The sequence below is a fragment of the Chanodichthys erythropterus genome, chromosome 17, assembly GCF_024489055.1.
Source record: "Chanodichthys erythropterus isolate Z2021 chromosome 17, ASM2448905v1, whole genome shotgun sequence".
NCBI classification, from domain to species: domain Eukaryota; kingdom Metazoa; phylum Chordata; class Actinopteri; order Cypriniformes; family Xenocyprididae; genus Chanodichthys; species Chanodichthys erythropterus.
In genome coordinates, this window is record NC_090237.1 from 36,963,391 (window position 1) to 36,985,174 (window position 21,784).

The window sequence follows — 21,784 nt, forward strand, 5'->3', positions numbered from 1 at the left end:
TTTCTTTGTGCCATGTGCTCTCATGTCTATTGTCTTGACCCCGCCCATCTTGTTACCTCATTATTGGTTCATTTGCCCCACCTGTCCTCCCTCATTACCTGCCTTGTTTGCTCTCTTATTTATTCTCCTTGTGTTTGCAGTTTTGTGCGTGTTCGTCGTCTAAAGCCGAGTTCAGACTGCACGATTTTAGCCCCGATTTTGGCTTGCTGACAGGTTTTGAGAAATCACTGACAAATGCCCGAAATCACAGGCAAATCGGTGCTCGTTAATGCGAGTGACAATCACGCAGTGTAAATGAGCAAAGACGTGATCTGAGAGAATCGCCGACGAGTCGCCAACGCCTGTGAGATATTTGGCATGCTAAATATCTGGACCTGTCGGCGATTCAAAATCCTGCTGTGTGAAAAGTGTTCTGACTGAAAACTACATCGGCGATGACCGACAGCCAATGAGAGAGCAAGATACAGAGCAGCGGGGAGTTCGGGGAGGAGTTATAGACCACAATATTAGCAAGCATGGCTTCGTACACATAAACATTACAATTCTATCAAACAGAAACAAAGCACAAAGCTTTGCTTGACCATCCGCAACAGCAGCACACTGAAACGTTATGTATTTTCCTCTAACTCTCGTTGCAGAACACACAATCCACGGTCTCCCCAACCATTTCCTCCTCCATATTCTTCTCTTCTTTTTCTTGTTTTCGCTGCAAATCAGCGCACAGGCAATTCGTATTGCAATTTATATAGCAATTGCTATATTATGAACCCAGTCTCACGTGAGAACTCGGGTCTTGCACGCGTGATATCGCGTTGTTTCCTTATCACATCTCGCATGTGTTTGGTTGTGAAATGTAGTTTGCATGCCAGACAGAGTTGTCGGCGATTCTTCCTATTATAAAGTCATGCAGTGTGAATCCTTCTGTCGCCGATCCATCGTGCAGTTTGAACACAGCAGTGACTGAATGCTGGCCAAGATAGTCATGCAGTGTGAAAAGAACAGTGACCCGACTACTTTGAAAATCATGCAGTCTGAACTCGGCTTAAGGTACCCTCATGTGTCCTGACTCTGTCTTGATGCCAGTCTTGCTGCCTTGTCTCCAGTCTTGTTTTCCCCCACGGGGTAGTTGTTGTTTGTTTTTGTTTTTGTTTTATTTTTATTAATAAAGAAAGAGCCCTTCAACCTGCATTATTGAGTCCTCGCTCCTTCCTCACCAAACCCTGACAGCTTCAGGAAGCTTTGGAGCATTATCAATCAGCAAATTGAATCATGATTCGGATCGCATGTCAAACCGGCAAACTCAGGGCAAACTGCTCAAATCACGTGACTCTGGCGCTCTCAACAGCAGATTTGACACACTGATTCACAATGCTCCGAAGCTTCATGAAGCAGTTTTTTTTAAATCGGCCATCACTATATACGTTATTTTTATTTTATTTTGTTTGCTGCACCAAAAATATTCTCGTTGCTTTATAATATTAATATTGAACCACTGTACTCACATTATATTATATTATATTATATTATATTATACTTTTAAGATTATAAAATTGCATTTTATAATGACCTAACAACTTTCATCTGCTTTGGGGCCCTAACCTATCATAACCGTACCTTAAGTATTACATCATAATAGTGTAGGGGGAGGGGGGAATCATAATATATAGAATATAATATAATAAAGCCATTAATATATGAATAAGCCATTTTTTGTCCGTTTTTATGCCAATCATGAATTTTTATGGTGATTTGCACATTTTTCCATAGACGAACAATAGGTATTCCAGATGGGGTGGGGTCAGCAGAGGGGGGGTCGGGGGTTATGGGGGGTGTTGTTTTATTTAAAGAGCTATTTGAGTAGTCAATGAAGAAAAATAAAGTACCTGATACATAAACCTTTGAAAATAAAATCATATTCTGGAGGTTTTTAATTGCTGGGGACAAATTGACCCCAGTGTAGAAAAAATGTTGCTGGATTTTGAGGGCAAAAGTGTGCTATTTTGAAACAACTAATTTTGTACTAAGTATATTTTAGTTGTAATTAAGTTGTATAAAAACACAACTTTAAGTATATTTAGTGTACTTTTGTGTGCTAAATTGGAACAACTTCAAGTATACTTTAAGTATATGCCTGTGTAGGGACTAATTACATGCTTGATTAGTGATATTAAAGTGTACTTAATTTGTGTTATAAATATATTTTATTTGTGTTATAAATATACTTTGTGTTATAAGTACACTTTATTTGTGATTTAAGTACATTACAAAATAATTACGAGTATCTTCCGAACACAAGTAATATACAATGAATATATTATTTTACAGGTAATAGTATTTACTGTATGCTCAGTACTTTTGGCTTATTCCGATACTAAAAATTACACATTTTGCAGTCAATAACAATACACTTTGTAATTACTTATACAAACCCGATTCCAAAAAAGTTGGGACACTGTACAAATTGGGAATAAAAACAGAATGCAATGATGTGGAAGTTTCAAATTTCAATATTTTATTCAGAATATAACATAGATGACATATCAAATGTTTAAACTGAGAAAATGTATCATTTTAAGGGAAAAATAAGTTGATTTTAAATTCATGGCATCAACACATCTCAAAAAAGTTGGGACAAGGCTATGTTTACCACTGTGTGGCATCCCCTCTTCTTTTTATAACAGTCTGCAAACGTCTGTGGACTGAGGAGACAAGTTGCTCAAGTTTAGGAATAGGAATGTTGTCCCATTCTTGTCTAATACAGGCTTCTAGTTGCTCAACTGTCTTAGGTCTTCTTTGTCGCATCTTCCTCTTTATGATGTGCCAAATGTTTTCTATGGGTGAAAGATCTGGACTGCAGGCTGGCCATTTCAGTACCCGGATCCTTCTTCTATGCAGCCATGATGTTGTAATTGATGCAGTATGTGGTCTGGCATTTTCATGTTGGAAAATGCAAGGTCTTCCCTGAAAGAGACGACGTCTAGATGGGAGCATATGTTGTTCTAGAACTTGAATATACCTTTCAGCATTGATGGTGCCTTTCCAGATGTGCAAGCTGCCCATGCCACACACACTGATGCAACCCCATACCATCAGAGATGCAAGCTTCTGAACTGAGCGCTGATAAAAACGTTCAACATTTGATATGTTATCTATATTATTTTGTGAATAAAATATAAGTTTATGAGGTTTGTAAATTATTGTATTCCTTTTTTATTCACAATTTGTACAGTGTCCCAACTTTTTTAGAATCGGGTTTGTACTTTGTATAATATAGTCAACATTTGAAGCAGATTAAAACCTTTAATAAAAGTTGTCCTAAAACCTTCTTCTTAGGACAACTTTGATTAACTTTTCTGATCCACTTCAAATGTTGACTACTGTACTTTGAATTGCATAATCTCCCACAATACAGTATTATAATTGTGCTACTATTTAACAAATTACTGAGGTGACATTTTCCCTAAGTTGAATGCATTTGTTTTCAAGGCCATAAAAATAAATAAAATGTAACAACTAATTTCATTAAATCCAATGGTTTTTATTTAAACTTAACATAGATTCAGCAAAACATACCATATTTTTCATTAAAGAAAAAAAAAAAAAAAAAAAATGGACCAATGGTGACCCTCTACACAAATACAAATTACACATTATATTCCATTTTCTGATGAGCTTCTCAATATTGTGTCTGATGACCACTTACACAGAGGCAGTTGACCGCAGAACCTCGTGAAGAACAGCATCTGTTAACAGAATATACCCAAGATATAAGGTCAGACCTTATGTTCACTTTTTATTTTACAGTAGTCTGTCTAAATCCTACATTGAACCAATACTATTTCTGAACAGTAAATGAGGATTAGCAGCAGGGAACTGTATCAGTATGGCATGTAGATATTGTTTTCGGTACATAGTCAAGCATACAACACTTTATGAACTAATATACAGAATACGGGCCGATTTGACCAACTGTCATGATCACCATCCCAAGCATCTTGCCCTGTCGGCACCACCCAAGCTCCTTGCCCATGATCCCGCCACGGCCTCCATTGAATTCCCCAAGAACTTTTTTGGGGGGGGGGGGGGGCATACACCTGAGGGTGGGGAGCTTGTGGGTGGGGACCCTGCACGGCCATGGCCAGCAACGGCCTTTGAACTGTTATGGCTGCCCATGGACTATAACCCACTATGGTCATTTATGGACTCTGTCTCACCTGTCCTGCGGTGGCTGCCCAAACCACCTGACCTGCCGTGGTTGCCCAAGCCACCTAACCTGCCGTGGTTATCCAAGCCACTTGACCTGTCGTGGTTGCCCAAACCACCTGACCTGCCGTGGCTACCTGAGCCACCTGACCTGCTGTGGTTGCCAGAGCCACCTGACCTGCCGTGGCTGCCCGAGCCACCTGACCCGCCGTGGCTTCCTGACACTCCTGACCTGCCCTGGCTGCCCGTTGCACCTGACCCGCCATGGCTGCCCTGAACCTTGCATTGGAGACCCTGTTCCCATCTGAGCTCCAATGCACCCACCCCCCTCCCTATTTGTGTCTTCTACGCCGCGAGGACGCGCCTTCCGGAAGGGGGGCGTTATGTCATGGTCACCATCTGTTCCTGTCAGTTCCTGGATTACATTTCCCACAATCCTCCCTGCCAGTCACATGTTTACTCCACACCAATCACCTGTTGCCACATACACTACTTACCTGTCTCCTGTGCTACCTGATCTCCCAGTGTGTTCCTCGTCTGTGTGTGAGTGCTCCTACGTCTCCTACGTTCTCCAGCTCCATCCAGTTCCAAGTCTCCACCATCTGCAATCACAAAAGGACCGTAAATATCACCAGACTTTACCATTGCTTATCTGCTCTACTCTGCTTACCATATCTGCTCACTGGTTTATCAATAAAGCCTACTTACCATTTGTACATCTGTGTCCGACCCCTCTGTGTCATAACAGAAGACCGGACCATAACCGCTAACCAGTATGAGCCAACAGGATCCCTTCAAAGCACTTGTGGATGCGCTACGCCGTACTCTGACCATCAATCCTCCAACGCCATCCACAATCACCTCTCCTTCAAGGGCACCTGCAGTCACCACCGTCAACACAGCCCCATCTCCTTCTCCACCTGTGTACGCCAGTCCCATTGCCAAACCAGCGACCTACTCAGCATCGGCGGAGGACTGCAGCGGTTTCCTGCTGCAGTGTGAATTGGTCCTGGAGATGCAGCCGCACCTGTACCCGAACAACATAGCCAAAATAGCGTTCCTCATCTCTCAACTCAGCGGCAAAGCATTAAAATGGGCTGATTCTATCTGGTCACAACATGGCGTGGTAACTTGGTCATATTCAGCCTTCATTACCCACTTCCGGGAGGTTTTCGGAAAAACCCATCTCTGACTCGACTGCTGGTGAGAAACTTTACAATTTAAAACAAGTTTCCATGTCCATTTATGATTATGCTTTGCAATTCAGAACGCTGGCTGCCGTAAGTGGATGGAATGAACAAGCTTTGATCACTCAACATCCGTTATCCCCTTCCTCTCGTCCCGGCGGCCCTGGAACATCTCCGTGGTGCCACTGTGTTCACGAAGCTGGACCTCCGCAGCACGTATAACCTCATCCGGATACGTGAGGGGGACGAGTGGAAGACCGCCTTCATCACGCCCACCGGCCACTACGAGTACCTCGTCATGCCGTATGGCCTGGTCAACGCCCCGTCCGTATTCCAGGACTTCATTCAAGAGGTGCTCCGGGAGTTCCTCAACCGATTCATTCTGGTGTACATCGACGACATCCTCATATACTCCCGGAGCCTGGCCGAACATCACCAACAGTTCGACATTTCCATCTCTTCCTGAAAGCCGAAAAGTGCTCATTCCATCAGCCATCTGTACACTCCCTTGGTTACATCATCGATCACATTGGCATCTGGATGAACGAGAGGAAGGTGGAATCCATCACCAACTGGCCAGAACCAACCACCATTAAAGAACTTCAAAGATTCCTGGGATTTGCCAACTTTTATTGCCGCTTCATCAAGAATTACAGCTCCATCACTCATCCTCTCACCAATCGTCTACGCCATCAGCCCAAGTCTCTGTCCTGGTCACCAGCTGCCACCGACGCCTTCAACCTCTTAAAGGAAGCTTTCACCACCGCTCCCCTCCTCGTCCACCCCGATCCAGAACTGCCCTTCATCGTGGAAGTGGACGCGTCCACCACCGGAGTGGGAGTGGTGTTGTCCCAGCAGCAGGGGACCCCAAGCAAACTCCATCCATGTGCCTTCTTCTCCCACAAGCTCAACCAGGCGGAAGTCAACTACAACATCGGTGACAGAGAACTTCTCGCTGTGAAGCTAGCCTTGGAAGAGTGGAGGCATTGGTTGGAGGGAGCAAACCACCCTTTCCTGGTACTAACTGACCATAAGAACCTTGAATATCCCCATGCTGCCAAGAGACTTACCCCTAGACAAGCCCGCTGGGCCATGTTTTTCTCTCGGTTCCACTTCACAATCTCCTACCGCCCTGGATCTAAAAATGTGAAAGCTGACGCCCTCTCCCATCTCCATGCTCCTGAAGAAAGTTCTGAAGAACCTGAACCGATCATTCCAAGTTCCCTCATCGTAAGTCCCATCACGTGGTCGGAAGAGACCATACCCTCCTCCAATGCCTCCACGAATCCTCCGCCGGGTTACCCACCAGGCTTGCTCTTCATCACCCGGTCACGACGCATTCAAATCATCCACTCAGCCCACACGTCACTTGGCACTGGTCACCCGGGGGTCAATTGGACCCTCTTGTTGCTTAAACAACACTTCTTGGTGGCCCAACATGGCGGCAGACATCAGAAGGTATGTGCAGGGCTGCAGGGAGTGTGCCACCTCCAAAAGTTCACGTCACCTACCAGCCGGCAAGCTCCTTCCTCTGCCCGTTCCAACCAGACCGATTCACCTGCATTCTGGTTATCATTGACCCGCTTCTCCAAGTCATGTCGTCTTATCCCTCTGAAAGGACTAACCACTGCTATGCAAACGGCTGAACTGTTATTCAACCATGTATTCCGGTACTTCGAAATTCCAGAAGACATTGTTTCCGATAAAGGACCACAGTTTATTTCCCGTGTCTGGAAAGCCTTCCACTCACTCCTAGGTGTGGCCATCAGCTTAACATCTGGATACCACCCACAGTCAAACGGGCATACAGAAAGGAAAATCCAGGAGATCGGCACAGACTGTCACAGACACGTCAGGCTCCACCATGCACCAATCAAAACGCTCCCAATCACCGGAATACTAATCACCATCACCTGCACATCATTATCCCCTTCATCACCACCAGTATATAGAGCACTCACACCCTGCACTTACTGTCCGGTCTCGTTGAGCTATACTTACCTGTATGCTTACCTCAAGGACCCTCGCTCCCTACTTACCTGTCTCCTGTGCTACCTGATCTCCCAGTGTGTTCCTCGTCTGTGTGTGAGTGCTCCTACATCTCCTACATTCTCCAGCTCCATCCAGTTCCAAGTCTCCATCATCTGCAATCACAAAAGGACTGTAAATATCACCAGACTTTACCATTGCTCATCTGCTCTACTCTGCTTACCATATCTGCTCACTGGTTTATCAATAAAGCCTACTTACCGTTTGTACATCTGTGTCCGACCCCTCTGTGTCATAACAGTATGTACATGTTTGAGAAGTTTTGACATGCCCTGACATTTGTGCTTTTTTCAGTTGTTCATAAACATATAAATGACAAAAGTGTCATTTCACTGTATTCAGCACAAACTAGGCTACAATAATATGTGAGGAACATGTATGTACATGTTCGTATTTTTGAAGGAATAATATTTATGCGTGGTTATTGAAAAAACCAAAAACTTAAGTCACTGAAATAAGGCCAAAAAAAGTATATTAAATCTATGTTCACAAGACTTTTGGGTATTGGAGGTTGTAGACTAGAGTTTTTGCTTCAGAATTATGTAAAAATTATGCTGCCTACTCCTTCATATAAAACAATATATTGATTTAGTTTTTGTAAGACACTTTTTGTCAAGAAACACAGTATGCATGGAGGTGTGAATGATCATGAATAATGGGCCGTTTACACCTGAGAAGACAAAAGAATCACATAATAATGACCTGAAATGACTTGCATATTAATGAGGCCTTTCAGTCAGGTAGGCTGTGAAAAAAAACCCTCTGTAATAATGAAAATAATGGTATTCTATTATATTCTTTAAAATATAATGTATTTCTGTGATGCAAAGTGTCTGAACAATTATGTTACCTCTATGGCATTTCATATAGGCTTTTAGCTTAAAAGCATGCACATTTGGAGAAATATTGATGGATTCTTATATATTTATGTCAATTTTCTATACTGAGAAGTAATATTTATTGTCATCACTATGAATGCTGGATACTGTGTTTTCAATTCATACTTGCAGCCGGAGGGCGCTCTGTACACGTTTAGGCCACAAATCCATATAAAGAAGAAAAGGAACTAGGAACTAACTGCAAGTCTTCTAGAGATCGCTAACCATTGCTTTAACATCCAAATAAACACTTTTCAAGACAATAAAAACATAATTGAGACAATGCATACAAGTATTGCCTCTGAATTTGCGTCTGAATAGCGCTGGCTCCGTGGGCGTGGCCGCATTAGCGGGTAATGAGCTGAATCTCGGACTTCTGACATGGCTCTCTTTTCATACAGATTACATAAACACAGAATGTTTGTTTTCGATTTGACTTGCACGATTTAAAACCTGACATTTCAACGTTTCTTTAGACATCATGTCATTTTTTTGTCATTAGTATTCATAAGTTACAGTTCATTTTCTGAGAACTATTAGATTGGAATTTGTTCAGAGGGAGAGGAGAGATCACGCATCATGTTAGTTTTCTTTATTTTACAAAAAGCACAACATTGTGTTTTTACTCTGAGTGTACACAAATAAAAGAAGAAATTCTATAGTTTCAATTGATATATTACTTATGTCTCTATGACAAGAAATGACGGAGTATTTTAAGTCTGTTTTGCTGCAATGTGAAAAAAATCCTGCAAAATGTGCCGGTGCGTTTTCTGACCTCAGGGAGTTAACTGGTAGCCTACAACTTACCTCCAAATAGCAGCACTTTTCTCCGGTTCTTTCAGGATCGCATAGGCCATGAAATTCCCGGTTGTCGTCGCCATCAAGGTCAGTCTGCGATGTCACTAGATTGAACTGGTCAGAATTCCCAAGATTGAGCGATATATTGCACTTTCAGTGTTTTATTAAATAAATTAAACATTGCAACAATATAATTCACCTGAGTGAGTAAGCGAGGGGGATTCAGACGAGGACCGTGATGTCAGAAGCTCTGATTGGCTGAACGCAGTGAGCAACAAAATCTGATTGGTCACAGATTAAGTTGAAGAGATATTTGAATTCCAAAGTCTCAAGTTTAACCACTCAACATATTTTTTTTTTGCATGTATCTTTACTTGTGCTGCTGGTGTCATGTTTAGGCTACGTTCACACACTTACCCCTAACTGATCTTTTTTTTTTCCTCGTTTTAAAAAGTATATGCGTCCACACGAAACCACTGAAACGACTCAAAATGATGTAGTATACATGCCAGACCAGTATGTGGTGCTGTAATTCTGCCACAGAGATGCACTTAAAGCAGCAAATAAGACTTGGAGCATGCGCATAAACCTTGCGCACTGTATACAAACTATAGTAAAGCTTAGAAATATTCACAAAAACGCATCTCGTACCTACAGATGCTTGTAATGCATTAGTCATACTGAAATAAATAAGCACAAGTAATAAAATGAATTCCAAGGATGAATAAGTAAACTTAAAAATATACTCAAATTTAACTTTAAATACACTACAACTTCAGGATATTAAATAATGTATTTTTTTAAATATACTTTCAGCACACAGTTAAAATATACCTCAAATATATTTTTAGAAAGTGCAAATGAATACACTTTTTAAAAAATAAACTGAACTGAACTTACACTTCAAGTATATTTTTCTAAAATATATTTTTTAGAAAATATACTAAAGTACAATTATTTTAAAGTGTGTTAAAAGTTGTATTGTGAAAATATGATGCTAATATACTTTATATATTCAAAGGTAGTACATTTTTTGTTAGTATATTTGCAATGTACTATAGAAAAAGGGAATATATTTAAAATACAATAACGTATACTTTTTTTTTTCATTAGTATACTGTAAGACTTGATTTTTCTTGCTAGACAAAAACTGAGATCAAATGCCCTGCAATAAAGCAATAAAACTAATCTTTTTCCGTTTTTGGGCCAATGCGGGGTTCCTTACAATACTTAGTAGTAACCTGTCATCCAATTTTTTTATATCAACTATGCATTCCTTTACTTTTGTGAATTGGTAAGTTTCATCAGGGCGCAAAGAAATATAGAGCTGAGTATCATCAGCATAACAATGAAAACTAATGCCATGCTTCCTAATGATATCTCCCGAGCGTAGCATGTACAGAGTAAAAAGCACTGGTCCTAGTACTGAGCTTTGCGGTACTCCATATTGAACTTGTGATCGATATGACCTCTCTTCGTTTGCTACTACAAACTGATAACGGTCAGATAAATATGAATTGAACCATGACAATGCAATTCCACTAATGCCAACATAATTTTCGAGTCTATTTAAAAGAATATTGTGATCAATAGTGTCAAATGCAGCACTAAGATCCAGTAACACTAATAGAGAGATACAACCATGATCTGATGATGGTGGGAATCAAGGGAGGTCTCAAGTGAGACCTTAAACCTTCCGATCAGAACTCGGGAGTGCAGTACTCTAAAGAACGACCCTCAATGCGAGATGACTGGACTCAATCGAGATGAGTTTTTAACACCTGTTTGTTTGCCACCAGTTTGCCACCTGTGTAACCTGTTGGAGTTTGGGTTCCTTGCCGCTGTTGCCTTTGGCTTACTCAGTTGGGGACACTTGACATTTGATATTCAATAGTGTTTTGATCTGCCTGCACAGACACCATTGTATGCGAACTGAACTGAGCTGAATGATGACATCACTGTTTACTCCAGTGCTGGTAAATTAACTAAATAATAATGATAATAATAATAATAATAACTATTGTTTATTACATCGGAATGAATCAATACTGAATTTACTTAAGATGGATACTAGGGTTGTGCCGATGGACGATTATCACCCTAATAAAATAACCCTTTCGCACGTAAGTTTGAAATGTTCTGGCTAACCCCCCAGCGTGAGTTTTTCAAGGCGACCGTTATTTAAAACGTATCACTTTATTGTTTCCATGGTGACGCGTCATTGCTTGTCATGTCACACAGCGCAGCGCTGTATGACTGATGATCTGCTTTTATTTCAGTTTTCCTTTTTTATTCAAAATATTCACTAATTTGTTAACTATAACATGAAATATCTGATATTCCGATTGTCAAATATGTGAAAGTGGATGTGTTTTGCTGTTTAAACAACTTTATAATGATTGCGTTAGTAGAGCTATACACGTTATGGGCGTCACCATGTTAGTTTGTGCCACAGGTTCTGTTGGATTCACAACATCTTATATGTATTTAAACATCCGAAACCTAAAATAAACATTATGTGGTTGAAAACACTGCATATTTGTGATATATGAAAAGTGCTGCGCGCGTCCATCTCTGGTTTAGAGATGGACGCGCACATTTGAATTTGGCAATTGATCACGTGATGCACTGCACTGAACGTTCTAATCACACCGGTGTGATCGTATGCGTCAAAGGGATAAATAAAGTAATAAAGTAAAAAATATATATATATATATATATATATATAATTATATAATAACGAAAAATTAAAATACACCCCCCCCCCCCACCCCCGACTATATCATTGTCCATCATGATGTTTTACTGTAAACATCGTCAACGGCCAATTTAGGGGACATCGCCCAACCCTAATGGATACTGACACCATTTTCTTTAAGAGCTGCTGTGCAGCCAAAATTATATGCCAGTTAGCACTGTAGAGCTGTTTTGACACAATCTGCATTGTAAAAAGCACTATATAAATAAAGGTGACTTGACTTGACTATTGACCAAGCTCAATGCAAGTACCAGGGAGGCTCCTAAAGAGCCTACACTCTGATATAACTCTAGGGAGTCAGAATACTATCTTAGCTGGAAGTGCTAAGGACCTACTCAAACTAGAGATTCTCCTTCTCCTTCTGGATCTTGGTAAAGATCCAGAAGGAGAAGATAACAGTCTGATAACAGTCTGCTCAATTCTAGGGAACTAGGACCCTCAGAAACCTAGCTCAACCCAGAGGATCGCTTTCAAGGTGACCCAAGGAGGGCCAACTACTTGGTAGCTAATCTAACTCCAGCAGAGATAGCCACTAGAGGTATGCAGGCGTGGAATACTCGTTTGCATTGCCTTAACGAGCCGTGTACTCAGCATATCACTTTCTACCCTTAAAGCAAGGGGAGTACAAAACTGTGCGGCCGGGCTGATGAGGAGGCCCAAGGCTAATGCTTGAGCTTTAAGGGAGCATGCTCAATTTGCCCTGAAAGGGGGGAGTACTCGACACGCTTAACCTGAGCATCACTGGTGTTGGGCACATATGGGGCACAGACCACTGGGACCAAAGTGAGCTAACCCAAGAAAGGCTCAAAGGTAAAAACCTGAGCAAAACACTCGCTCCAAGACTAGAAATCAGCTCTGGAGGAGTGGAAGCCCCATCAGGAATAAATTCCAGAGGAGGGGCCTGCAACACTTGACTCCACGACTTGATAATAATTAACCCTCAAGCACTAGGCATGCATGCTCAACCTCTGTACATTTATTTTTCACCCAAAGTGCAAAGTACAAAAATGACAAAAGGGCTAATGGAGCAACTGGGCTAGCAGGCATTTATGGGCACTCTTCAAACTACTGCGGTGGAGCCCTACATTTCAGGCAACAACAGACAGGCAGCATTGTACCCACCATTGAGGTCCCCGAGATCCAGACCTCTATATTTTCAGACAGGTCTGTCTCAGGTGAGCAAGAAAGTGCCCACACACCATCTCAGGTAAGATATTTGCTCTTCACTCCTTGAGAATCTTCCATCATTAACCATATTAGTATAACTTCCTTTTGTGATCTGACGTGGCTTTATATCACAGAATGAGGCAGAAATTATAGGCAACACTTTCTATGAAGACTATGCTTATAATGAATTATAGCTCCATTTATGCTTATTTATAAGCAAGTATTACTATTTTATAAACATATTTATAAAGACTTATTAAGACTTGTACCACATTAAAAGAACAGTTATAGTTACATTTATATTATTTTAATAATTACTTATAAGTCATGCATTTTCCTTTTCAATGCATAATTCATACACTGTAGTTTTACTCACATTCATAGAGAGACAATTGTCCTGGCACCATGATGTGAGTTTCTCTACCTCATCCAAGTAAGCGGCTTCACTGTTATTGGAAATAAGGCCCAAGATCACAGTGTCATCAGCAAATTTAATAATAGATGTAGAGCTATGGGAAGACACATGATCATGCGTGTAGAGAGAATAGAGCAAGGGACTCAGGACACAGCCCTGTGGAGCTCCCACGTTCAGTGTGATGGAGTTAGAAGTATACTGACCAAACTTCACCACTTGAGGTCTACCAGTAAGGAAATCAAGAATCCAGTTACATAGTGAGGAGTTCAGGCCAAGGTCCATAAGTTTAGAAGCTAACTTAGTGGGGAAAATAGTATTAAAAGCAGAACTATAGTCGACAAACAGTAGCCTTACACAATTCCCATTACTGCTGTCAATATGCGGTATCCGGGACAGAGGGCGTAAGCCAAGTTTCAGACAAAAAAAGATGTTACAATCCCTTATGTCCCGTTGGAAACTTATCCTGGCTCTAAGATCGTCCATCTTATTCACGAGAGATTGGACTTTGGCGAGCAAAATGCTCGGCAGAGGAGGACTATGAGCTCTTTTTCCCAGCACGTTTCCCGCGATGTTTCTTAATCCGTCGCCTCAGGTGATTATTCAAATGGCCATTGTTCCTCTCGGCGTTCCGGAGAATCTCTGATGGCCATGATGGGTTAGGAAATAAAGTGTCCGGAAACCGGTTAGAGAAGTAACCAATGTCCAAAAGTATTCCTTTGTCATAAGTGATCAGTGCAGACAACATACAAGTAAAAAAAGAGAACAAAATAAAATACAAAAATAAACAAAAACACAATCTACGTGGAGCGACCTGGACGGCGTCAGAACTCAGCGGCGCCATCTTGAAAAGACTTATAAATATATTTATAGAACAGTAATACTTACTTATAAAGAAGTATAAATGTGGCTATAAATCATTATAAGCATGGTCTTCATAGAAAGTGTTACCAAATTATATTTTATAGCAGGGGTATTCAATTCCTTCTCAGCTGAGGTCCAAACAATACTTTTTTGGAATAGTTAGGCTATACATTTCCATCAGGGCAGTCGCAGTAGCTACTTTGTAAAAAAAAAATTACATTTAAGATGACAATATTGGGCCCCAAGAGCCAAAGCAGTTATGTCTTAATAATCAAAACGCTCACCATGAGCACAAAACTAGTAACTAGTAATTTCAAAGTATTTTGTCTTTCCTTGCCATCTCTAAATAATTTTTCAAATTATAGCCTAACATTGTTTATTATGAAATGTTCTTAATATGCTGATTAATAATGATTAATAATGTCAAATGTATAGGGAAGAACAAAACGTCTAAAGGAGCCACACGTTAACTTGTAACAAACCTGGTTTTAAATGTTAATGAGTTATCTGTATGACAGATAAAAATAATTGTATTGCATTTTCTGCACCGTTTTAGCAAAGATATCTATTTTACTGCTCTGCTCACTGTGTTTCTTCGAGTATTGTTAAAATAATAATCATCTGCAGCTCTTAATGTGGTGCTTTATGGGAGAGAGAAGCAATGTGCATGGAGCAGAAAGGGCTTGATTGAAGCACATTTTGCTCTAGATAAAAATATTAGAGGATGTAACATAAATGACCCTGAGCACTTGTGTTGTGAACCTCTCTGTTGTTTTGATGAGCTGCTCACTTTAATCTGTAGAAACAGTAAAATGGCGCATTTATGTCCTACGGTTTGGATAAAACCTGCTATTTTTATAGTATACTGTTTACTGTTTTATGGTATTCTATATAAAGGCTATGTCGATTAGCATTGCATATAAATATACAATATTCTTATGAAGATACCCAAGATGGCTTGAAGAACACAGATAAACCATATGTCACAATTGTGTGTTTATTGTCTTGAAGTTTCGTCAGTCAAATGTCTCAGTCAGCATTTTATTCAGCTACACTACAGCAATAGCTGGATGCATTTGACCATATAAGGGATTTCCTGGAAATGCTTGCATTGCCCTGTTTTGGCTAAAATTAATAATAATAAAAAATGGTAGCAATTTGTTTTACAGTGCTGTTTCCTATGTACATACTATGCACTTATTATAATAATTACAATAATTGGGGGGGTGTTAGTGTAGGCCTATAGTAGGCTGTGTTATGTATCCTGATTGACTTTATGATTAGTTAAATCTGTTTTGCACATGCATCGCCACAGAGTTAACCATTTCAGACAGTACAGGACAGCCTCTGTCTCGTTCACTTCACGTCTGTGGACGTTACGCACAGCTCAGTGTGGCCCAGGCACGGCGCCAGGATTCCAGTTTTGGATGGGCCAGACCAATTGTGGGTGGTTAAAACTCTTTCTCTCTCATTTCCTTTCTTTCTGCAACATGTATGAATGTTTGTGTGTGTAACAAGGTTAGTAGATATGGGAAGAAGGAGGCGGGAACCGGCGAACATTCAACGAAACTTTAATGTAAAATAAACAAAGAACAAAACGAAAGTAATGCCGGCAGACCCTCGCGGACGTCTGCCGGCCACACAAACATAATAAAACATAAAATAAAGTCCAGGCCTGGTCCTCTCTCGTCCTCCACGGTAGTCGCTCCTGCTTTTATGCTCCCGGAGCTCCTCCGTGAGGGACTCAAGGCCGGTGCGCCTCACAGGCCATTATCACTCGCGCCACCGGCCTCGCGCCGTTCCCTCACGGCTCTCGCCCGCCCTGCTCGTCACATACCCCCAACGCCCCTCGCAGGCCGGGGGGTACCTCCGAGACTGCGCTTTACTCCCCCCCGGGGCCTGTCTCGGCGGCCGCAGCACCTGGGGGTAAGGACAGACGAGACGAGAGAAAGGAGACGGAAGCAAGGGGAGCGACAGGACGAGAGAGGGGAGAGAGGAAAAAGAAAGAAAAAAAAATGCTGGGTCCGGCTCCCAGACACACTGCCGCTCGGTCCTCAGCCTGCCAAGAGGCTCTTCTTCGCGGTGCCATGCGGTGGCACTGGACGCTCGGCGGACGGCCCGATCCTCGACCGCCTCCTGGCGGCCGGCGATGGCTCCTCCGACTGAGGGCAGCCGGCAGCGAGTCCCCCGTTCCCTGCTCCTCCCCTTTATGGCGGACGGCAGCAGGCTCCGGCCCACGGCGAACGGCGGCGACTCCTCCGCTCCCTCTTGGACGGCAGCCACCCCACCTCGTCCCAGGGGCACGGCCTCGAGCTCTCCGTCCCACCTTTCACTAGGCTCCAGTACCACCGCTTCGGGCAGCCTCTCGCGGTCTTCACTCCCGCGCTGCCCGAACTCCGCAGCACCGCGATCCCCCTCAGCAGCGAGGGCTCTCCGACAGCATGTCCCTCCTTCCCCCCGGGTTTTCGGCACCAATGTAACAAGGTTAGTAGATATGGGAAGAAGGAGGCGGGAACCGGCGAACATTCAACGAAACTTTAATGTAAAATAAACAAAGAACAAAACGAAAGTAATGCCGGCAGACCCTCGCGGACGTCTGCCGGCCACACAAACATAATAAAACATAAAATAAAGTCCAGGCCTGGTCCTCTCTCGTCCTCCACGGTAGTCGCTCCTGCTTTTATGCTCCCGGAGCTCCTCCGTGAGGGACTCAAGGCCGGTGCGCCTCCCAGGTGACGCTCATTATCACTCGCGCCACCGGCCTCGCGCCGTTCCCTCACGGCTCTCGCCCGCCCTGGTCGCCACAGTGTGTGTGTTAGAATAATCAATAAAGTCTCTTGTAGATTTTAAAAGAAAGTCTCTTGTATTATGTGTTTCTAAAAATTTAATGTCTTAAACTGTCGATATTAAAAGTTACTGCACTCTAATTAGTGTTTTCACGATAGTGGATATTCGTATCCGCAACAAGAGCTTATTATGGCCCGAGCAGATGAACACTGGTTGTAAACTAAATGACTCTTTATAATTCCCTATAAATTAATTATTTCATATGAGCTGATTTGGTCCTACACACATGAAGGCCTTGTTTCACAGACAGGGCTTAGACAAAGCCAGGATTAGTCCATAGTTCAATTTGGGCATTTAAGTAGCTTTTATAAACATACCCTAGAAACAATTCATTACTGGTGTGCATCTTAAGGCAAAACAATGCATGTCAGTACAAGTTACTTTCAGTTAAAACTGCTCAAACATGCATTTTAGTCTAGGACTAGCTTAAGCCTTGTCTGTGAAACTAAGGGGAAGTGTGTTTAGCATATCAGTCTACACATATTGTGTTAAATTCTGTGAGTAAATTCCCTAGTTGTGTTCATTTTTAAACTACACATAGATGTCAGGGTTCTGTCAATGCTGTCTAGTTTACTTTTTGGTTTTGTGACAGAGCTCTGACACATCTGTTCTTGTCCTGTCTTTGTGCGAGCATACGGTCTCGAGAGTTCCCGAGCCGTGCACTCTCTTGTCTAGGTGCCTTGTTTCACCTTATCCCTTCAACACCCAAACAATAGATATGTGTAAAAGAGGTTCATTTTTCTACACGTTTAGTTAATATTGACACAAAATGTGTTTAGATATTCTGTCACTGCTATTTGTTAGCTTTCAGTATACAGTTTTATCCTGATTAAAACTTTACTGTAGTCGAATACATGACTGAGCAGTCACATTTTTTAAATGTATCGTTTAATTTAAAGTATGAACAACTGTTTGTCTATGAACATAGACGTTTGTTGGTGTTTGTAGAATTTAGCTAACTGGCTAGCGAAGCAAAAATGAGTTGCTCTTTGTTTACATCATTGATGCAACCAGAAAATAGCAACAGAACTAACATTATCCGTTTAAAAGACATGAACAAACAATAAAACGTATTTACAGTTTGAAGCCAATAAACAGCAGATTTTGCTTTTAAAGAGGGAACTGCTCCATCTTTCAGTGAAAGCCTTTGTGCAAATCCAGCACTGAACTTGTGTAGATTCTGGAAGCTGTCTTCAGTAGGGATGGGCATTTTTCCAAAATATTGTATTATATTTGGGCTCGTAAAAAAACGAATATTCGAATATTCGTTTTGTTTAAATGAGGTTAAACAAGAAGGACATTATTGTTTTATGTTCATCAAGATTTTGTAACCATTTCTGAACAAGCTTACGATTAGGCAATATGCACAACAAGCTTGTTGAGAAATAACAATAATATCCACATGCTTGGGTGAGAAAACGAGCTGCGCTGACAGACGTTGCAGAGACAAAGTTAACAATGGTGCTAAGCTAAGTTTCTAACAGCAGCACTTTGTTTTCTGTTCGTAAATATATCTCCCTCTATGAAACTTAAAGGAAACATATGTCTCAAAATCATTTTGCTATCAGATAAGTTATCATCTCGGCTCACTCGGGGATAACTTGCAGCTGCGTGAATGCAGTGATGAACAGCTGTCTTTCCTCTCTGGTGTTTAGATTTCATGTGCTTTCTCAATATGGTGGTGATATTATGATAACTCAGTTTCATTAATTAATTTGATCAAAAGTAATTCCATTTTGTAAGATCATTTTCATCTAAGTAATTCCAAACTGCTCGAGGCAGAAGACAACATTGTGACGATCAAATTAAATGAACTTGTTAAACACGATCCACAGCGCCAACCGGTGCATTTAGTTATAACTGTGAGTTTTAGTGCTCAGGATTTATCATGGATTCACTGCATTTACAGCCAGGAAAGCAATGTAGAAAAATTTGAATAGTATTTTTATTTTTCGAAAATTAAATACATGTCGAATATTCGACTATTTGTGCACACCCCTAGTCTTCAGCGGCGCATCCAGTGTAGAAAATATCACAGATTATAATGGGTTCTATTATCTTTTGACATGTCGCGTCGCACCAAGCCGCTCGTGTCCGGTGTACACAACTCTTCCGCTTTCATTTGCCCACTTTAAACTTACCCACTTAGCCACATTCAGTAGTTAAAAGAAAAAGAAAAAAAAATACATGAAGCTATAATAAGCTATGTTCTTTCTTTCAATATATTACATGTTCAGATACTCATACAACAACATATTTTGGGGGCAAAGAAAGTTTTTAGAAAATGATCAAAAATGCTGTTTCTAATTATTTGCAGTGGAACATTTGTAAAGCACTAGATGCAGAATTATGCTCAATTTATTTATGTTTTACATATATGCTATTAAAGTTTCCAATGAAATCAAACATCAGAGGACTTATGCCACAATAGGCCTCCTGAGACATGTTAGATACCATAAAAACAGTAGCACGCAATGGTGACTCCACAGTCCCTACTAAATCAGAACACAAATAGAGCTCATTACCTGAAGATGCAATGAACATAATTTCAGAGTATATAACAGAAGGTATTTCTAATAATGTTTGTAATGTAAAAAAAAAAAAAAGCTTAGACTGTTGAATTATTACTGTGCTAACCATTCATTTAATTTAATAATAATTATATTACTAATCTAACTTAACACTTTACATTTAAGGTCACGTTAAATGGTAAAAGAAGACACTGTGGCTAAATATTCTAAGCTGATTGTTTATTTGTTTATTTATGGTGTAAAAAACACAAACTTTGTTTGCTCTATTTTTCAGGTCATTATAAGTATTCCTTGTGAAAGGAAAATGGGGAATGGAACATACTTTTACTTCATGTTGTTTGAAAATCTTGGGAGCATAAAATATGCTTTTTTCACTTTGGGGTTTATTTTTTACTGTGCTATTATATACTTTAATGTCATTATTATTCTTGTAATATTTCTGGAAAAGACATTGCACCAGCCCATGTACATTCTGATTTCATGCTTGTCCATCAACTCTGTATATGGTACAGCAGGCTTTTTCCCAAGGTTACTGACAGACCTGCTCTATGATACACATAAAATCTCCTTTGAAGCATGTCTCATACAGAGTTTTGTCATTTACTCATATGCAGCTTTTGAGCTTACGATATTAATGCTAATGGCATTTGATAGGTTTGTTGCAATCAGCAAACCTTTGCATTACAACAACATAATTACCACACGGTTACTAGCTTTTTTAATAGTTATAGCATGGCTTTATCCAATCACTTTTGTTGGTATTAGTGCTCTTTTGACTGGCAGGCTGACAATCTGTGGTAACAAATTGTTAAGGGTGTACTGCCACAACTATGAAATTGTCAAACTCTCATGTGTAAACAATACTGTTAATAATATTTATGGCCTGATTGTAACGATCACAACCATTTTTATCCCTTTGAGTTTTATAATATATACCTATGTCAGAATTATTATCATTTGTCAAAGAAGCACACGAGAGTTCAGGAGCAAAGCATATCAAACTTGTATTCCACACATAGTGATCCTTTTAAATTTCTCAGTTGCTGTTTTTTGTGAGCTCACTTTGAGTCGATTTGTGAATGGGGAACTTCCTGTAGCACTGAATGTTGTCATTTCACTTGAATTTATTGTTGTACCACCCATTGTAAACCCTATTGTTTATGGTCTAAACTTTCCTGATATCCGCAAAAAAATTAGACATCTTATAAAAGCCTCCAAATAACCTGCTTTGTTTCTGTTGTAATAGTGTTACACAGAAAACCAAGTTTGAATAAATGTAAAGATATTTGTTCAATCACGCAATCACTCGCCTTTTAGTTTTTAAAGGTATATGCACTAAATGTGATAGTTTTCACCTCTCTGAATTCTATACCGGTTTTCGTTAAATGATCTCCTCAGTAAATATTTTTTTGTGGAAAAAATTATATAAGGGTTTTTGGAAAAACAATCACAGATTAACTTTCTTAATTGAAATAATGAGGGGGCCATCCATATCTTATCAGCTCAGATTAATAACTATAGAATATAAGCTTCTATGAAATCTTTTAAAAATGATATTACTGTCAGTTTACAATTCTTTAATTCTTAATTCTTTACAATTGATATCTATTTAGAAATAAAAATAAAATAAAACTGTCTATTTTTTTAACCAGTGTTGTTGTTTTTTTGTGAATCATAATATTGTCGGACTGAAAGTAATTTTATTTTAAAATAAGAATTTAGGAATTAGTTTTGAGAGGTTCAAACAATAGTTGTCAACATACTTAATAACAAATAATTATCAATCGTGATATTTGGTGTAGTTATATCTATTGTCAATAGAAATAAATAATAATAATAATAATAATAATAATAGTGATTCTGTGCTAAAATACTAACACTATTATTTTCAAATCAGCTTGCAATAACTAAACTAGAAGAATTCCAGAAAGCAGTCTTAGATTATGGATGACCTTTATTATGTAAAACCATAAACAACTGAGAAAAACAGGAAAACATAAAGCTGATCCATAATCCACCCTATGTACTATACTCCAGCTATGAACTATTACCTTCTGGGAGAAGGTAACTGATTAAAAAAATTGTTTGTG

The 21,784-nt window shown here is 40.3% G+C and overlaps 1 protein-coding gene across 1 annotated transcript; it reads left to right on the forward strand.

The window, feature by feature from the left end:
- Positions 1-19,998: 19,998 nt before the first annotated feature.
- On the forward strand, positions 19,999-20,916 carry LOC137005133 (olfactory receptor 51I2-like). The gene has a single exon (XM_067365925.1). The coding sequence runs from the start codon at positions 19,999-20,001 to the stop codon at positions 20,914-20,916; it is 918 nt and encodes a 305-aa protein (XP_067222026.1).
- Positions 20,917-21,784: the final 868 nt, after the last annotated feature.

Coding starts and splice junctions, on each gene's coding strand:
- LOC137005133 (XM_067365925.1), top strand. CDS start 19,999: ATGGGGAATGGAACATACTTTTACTTCATGTTGTTTGAAAATCTTGGG.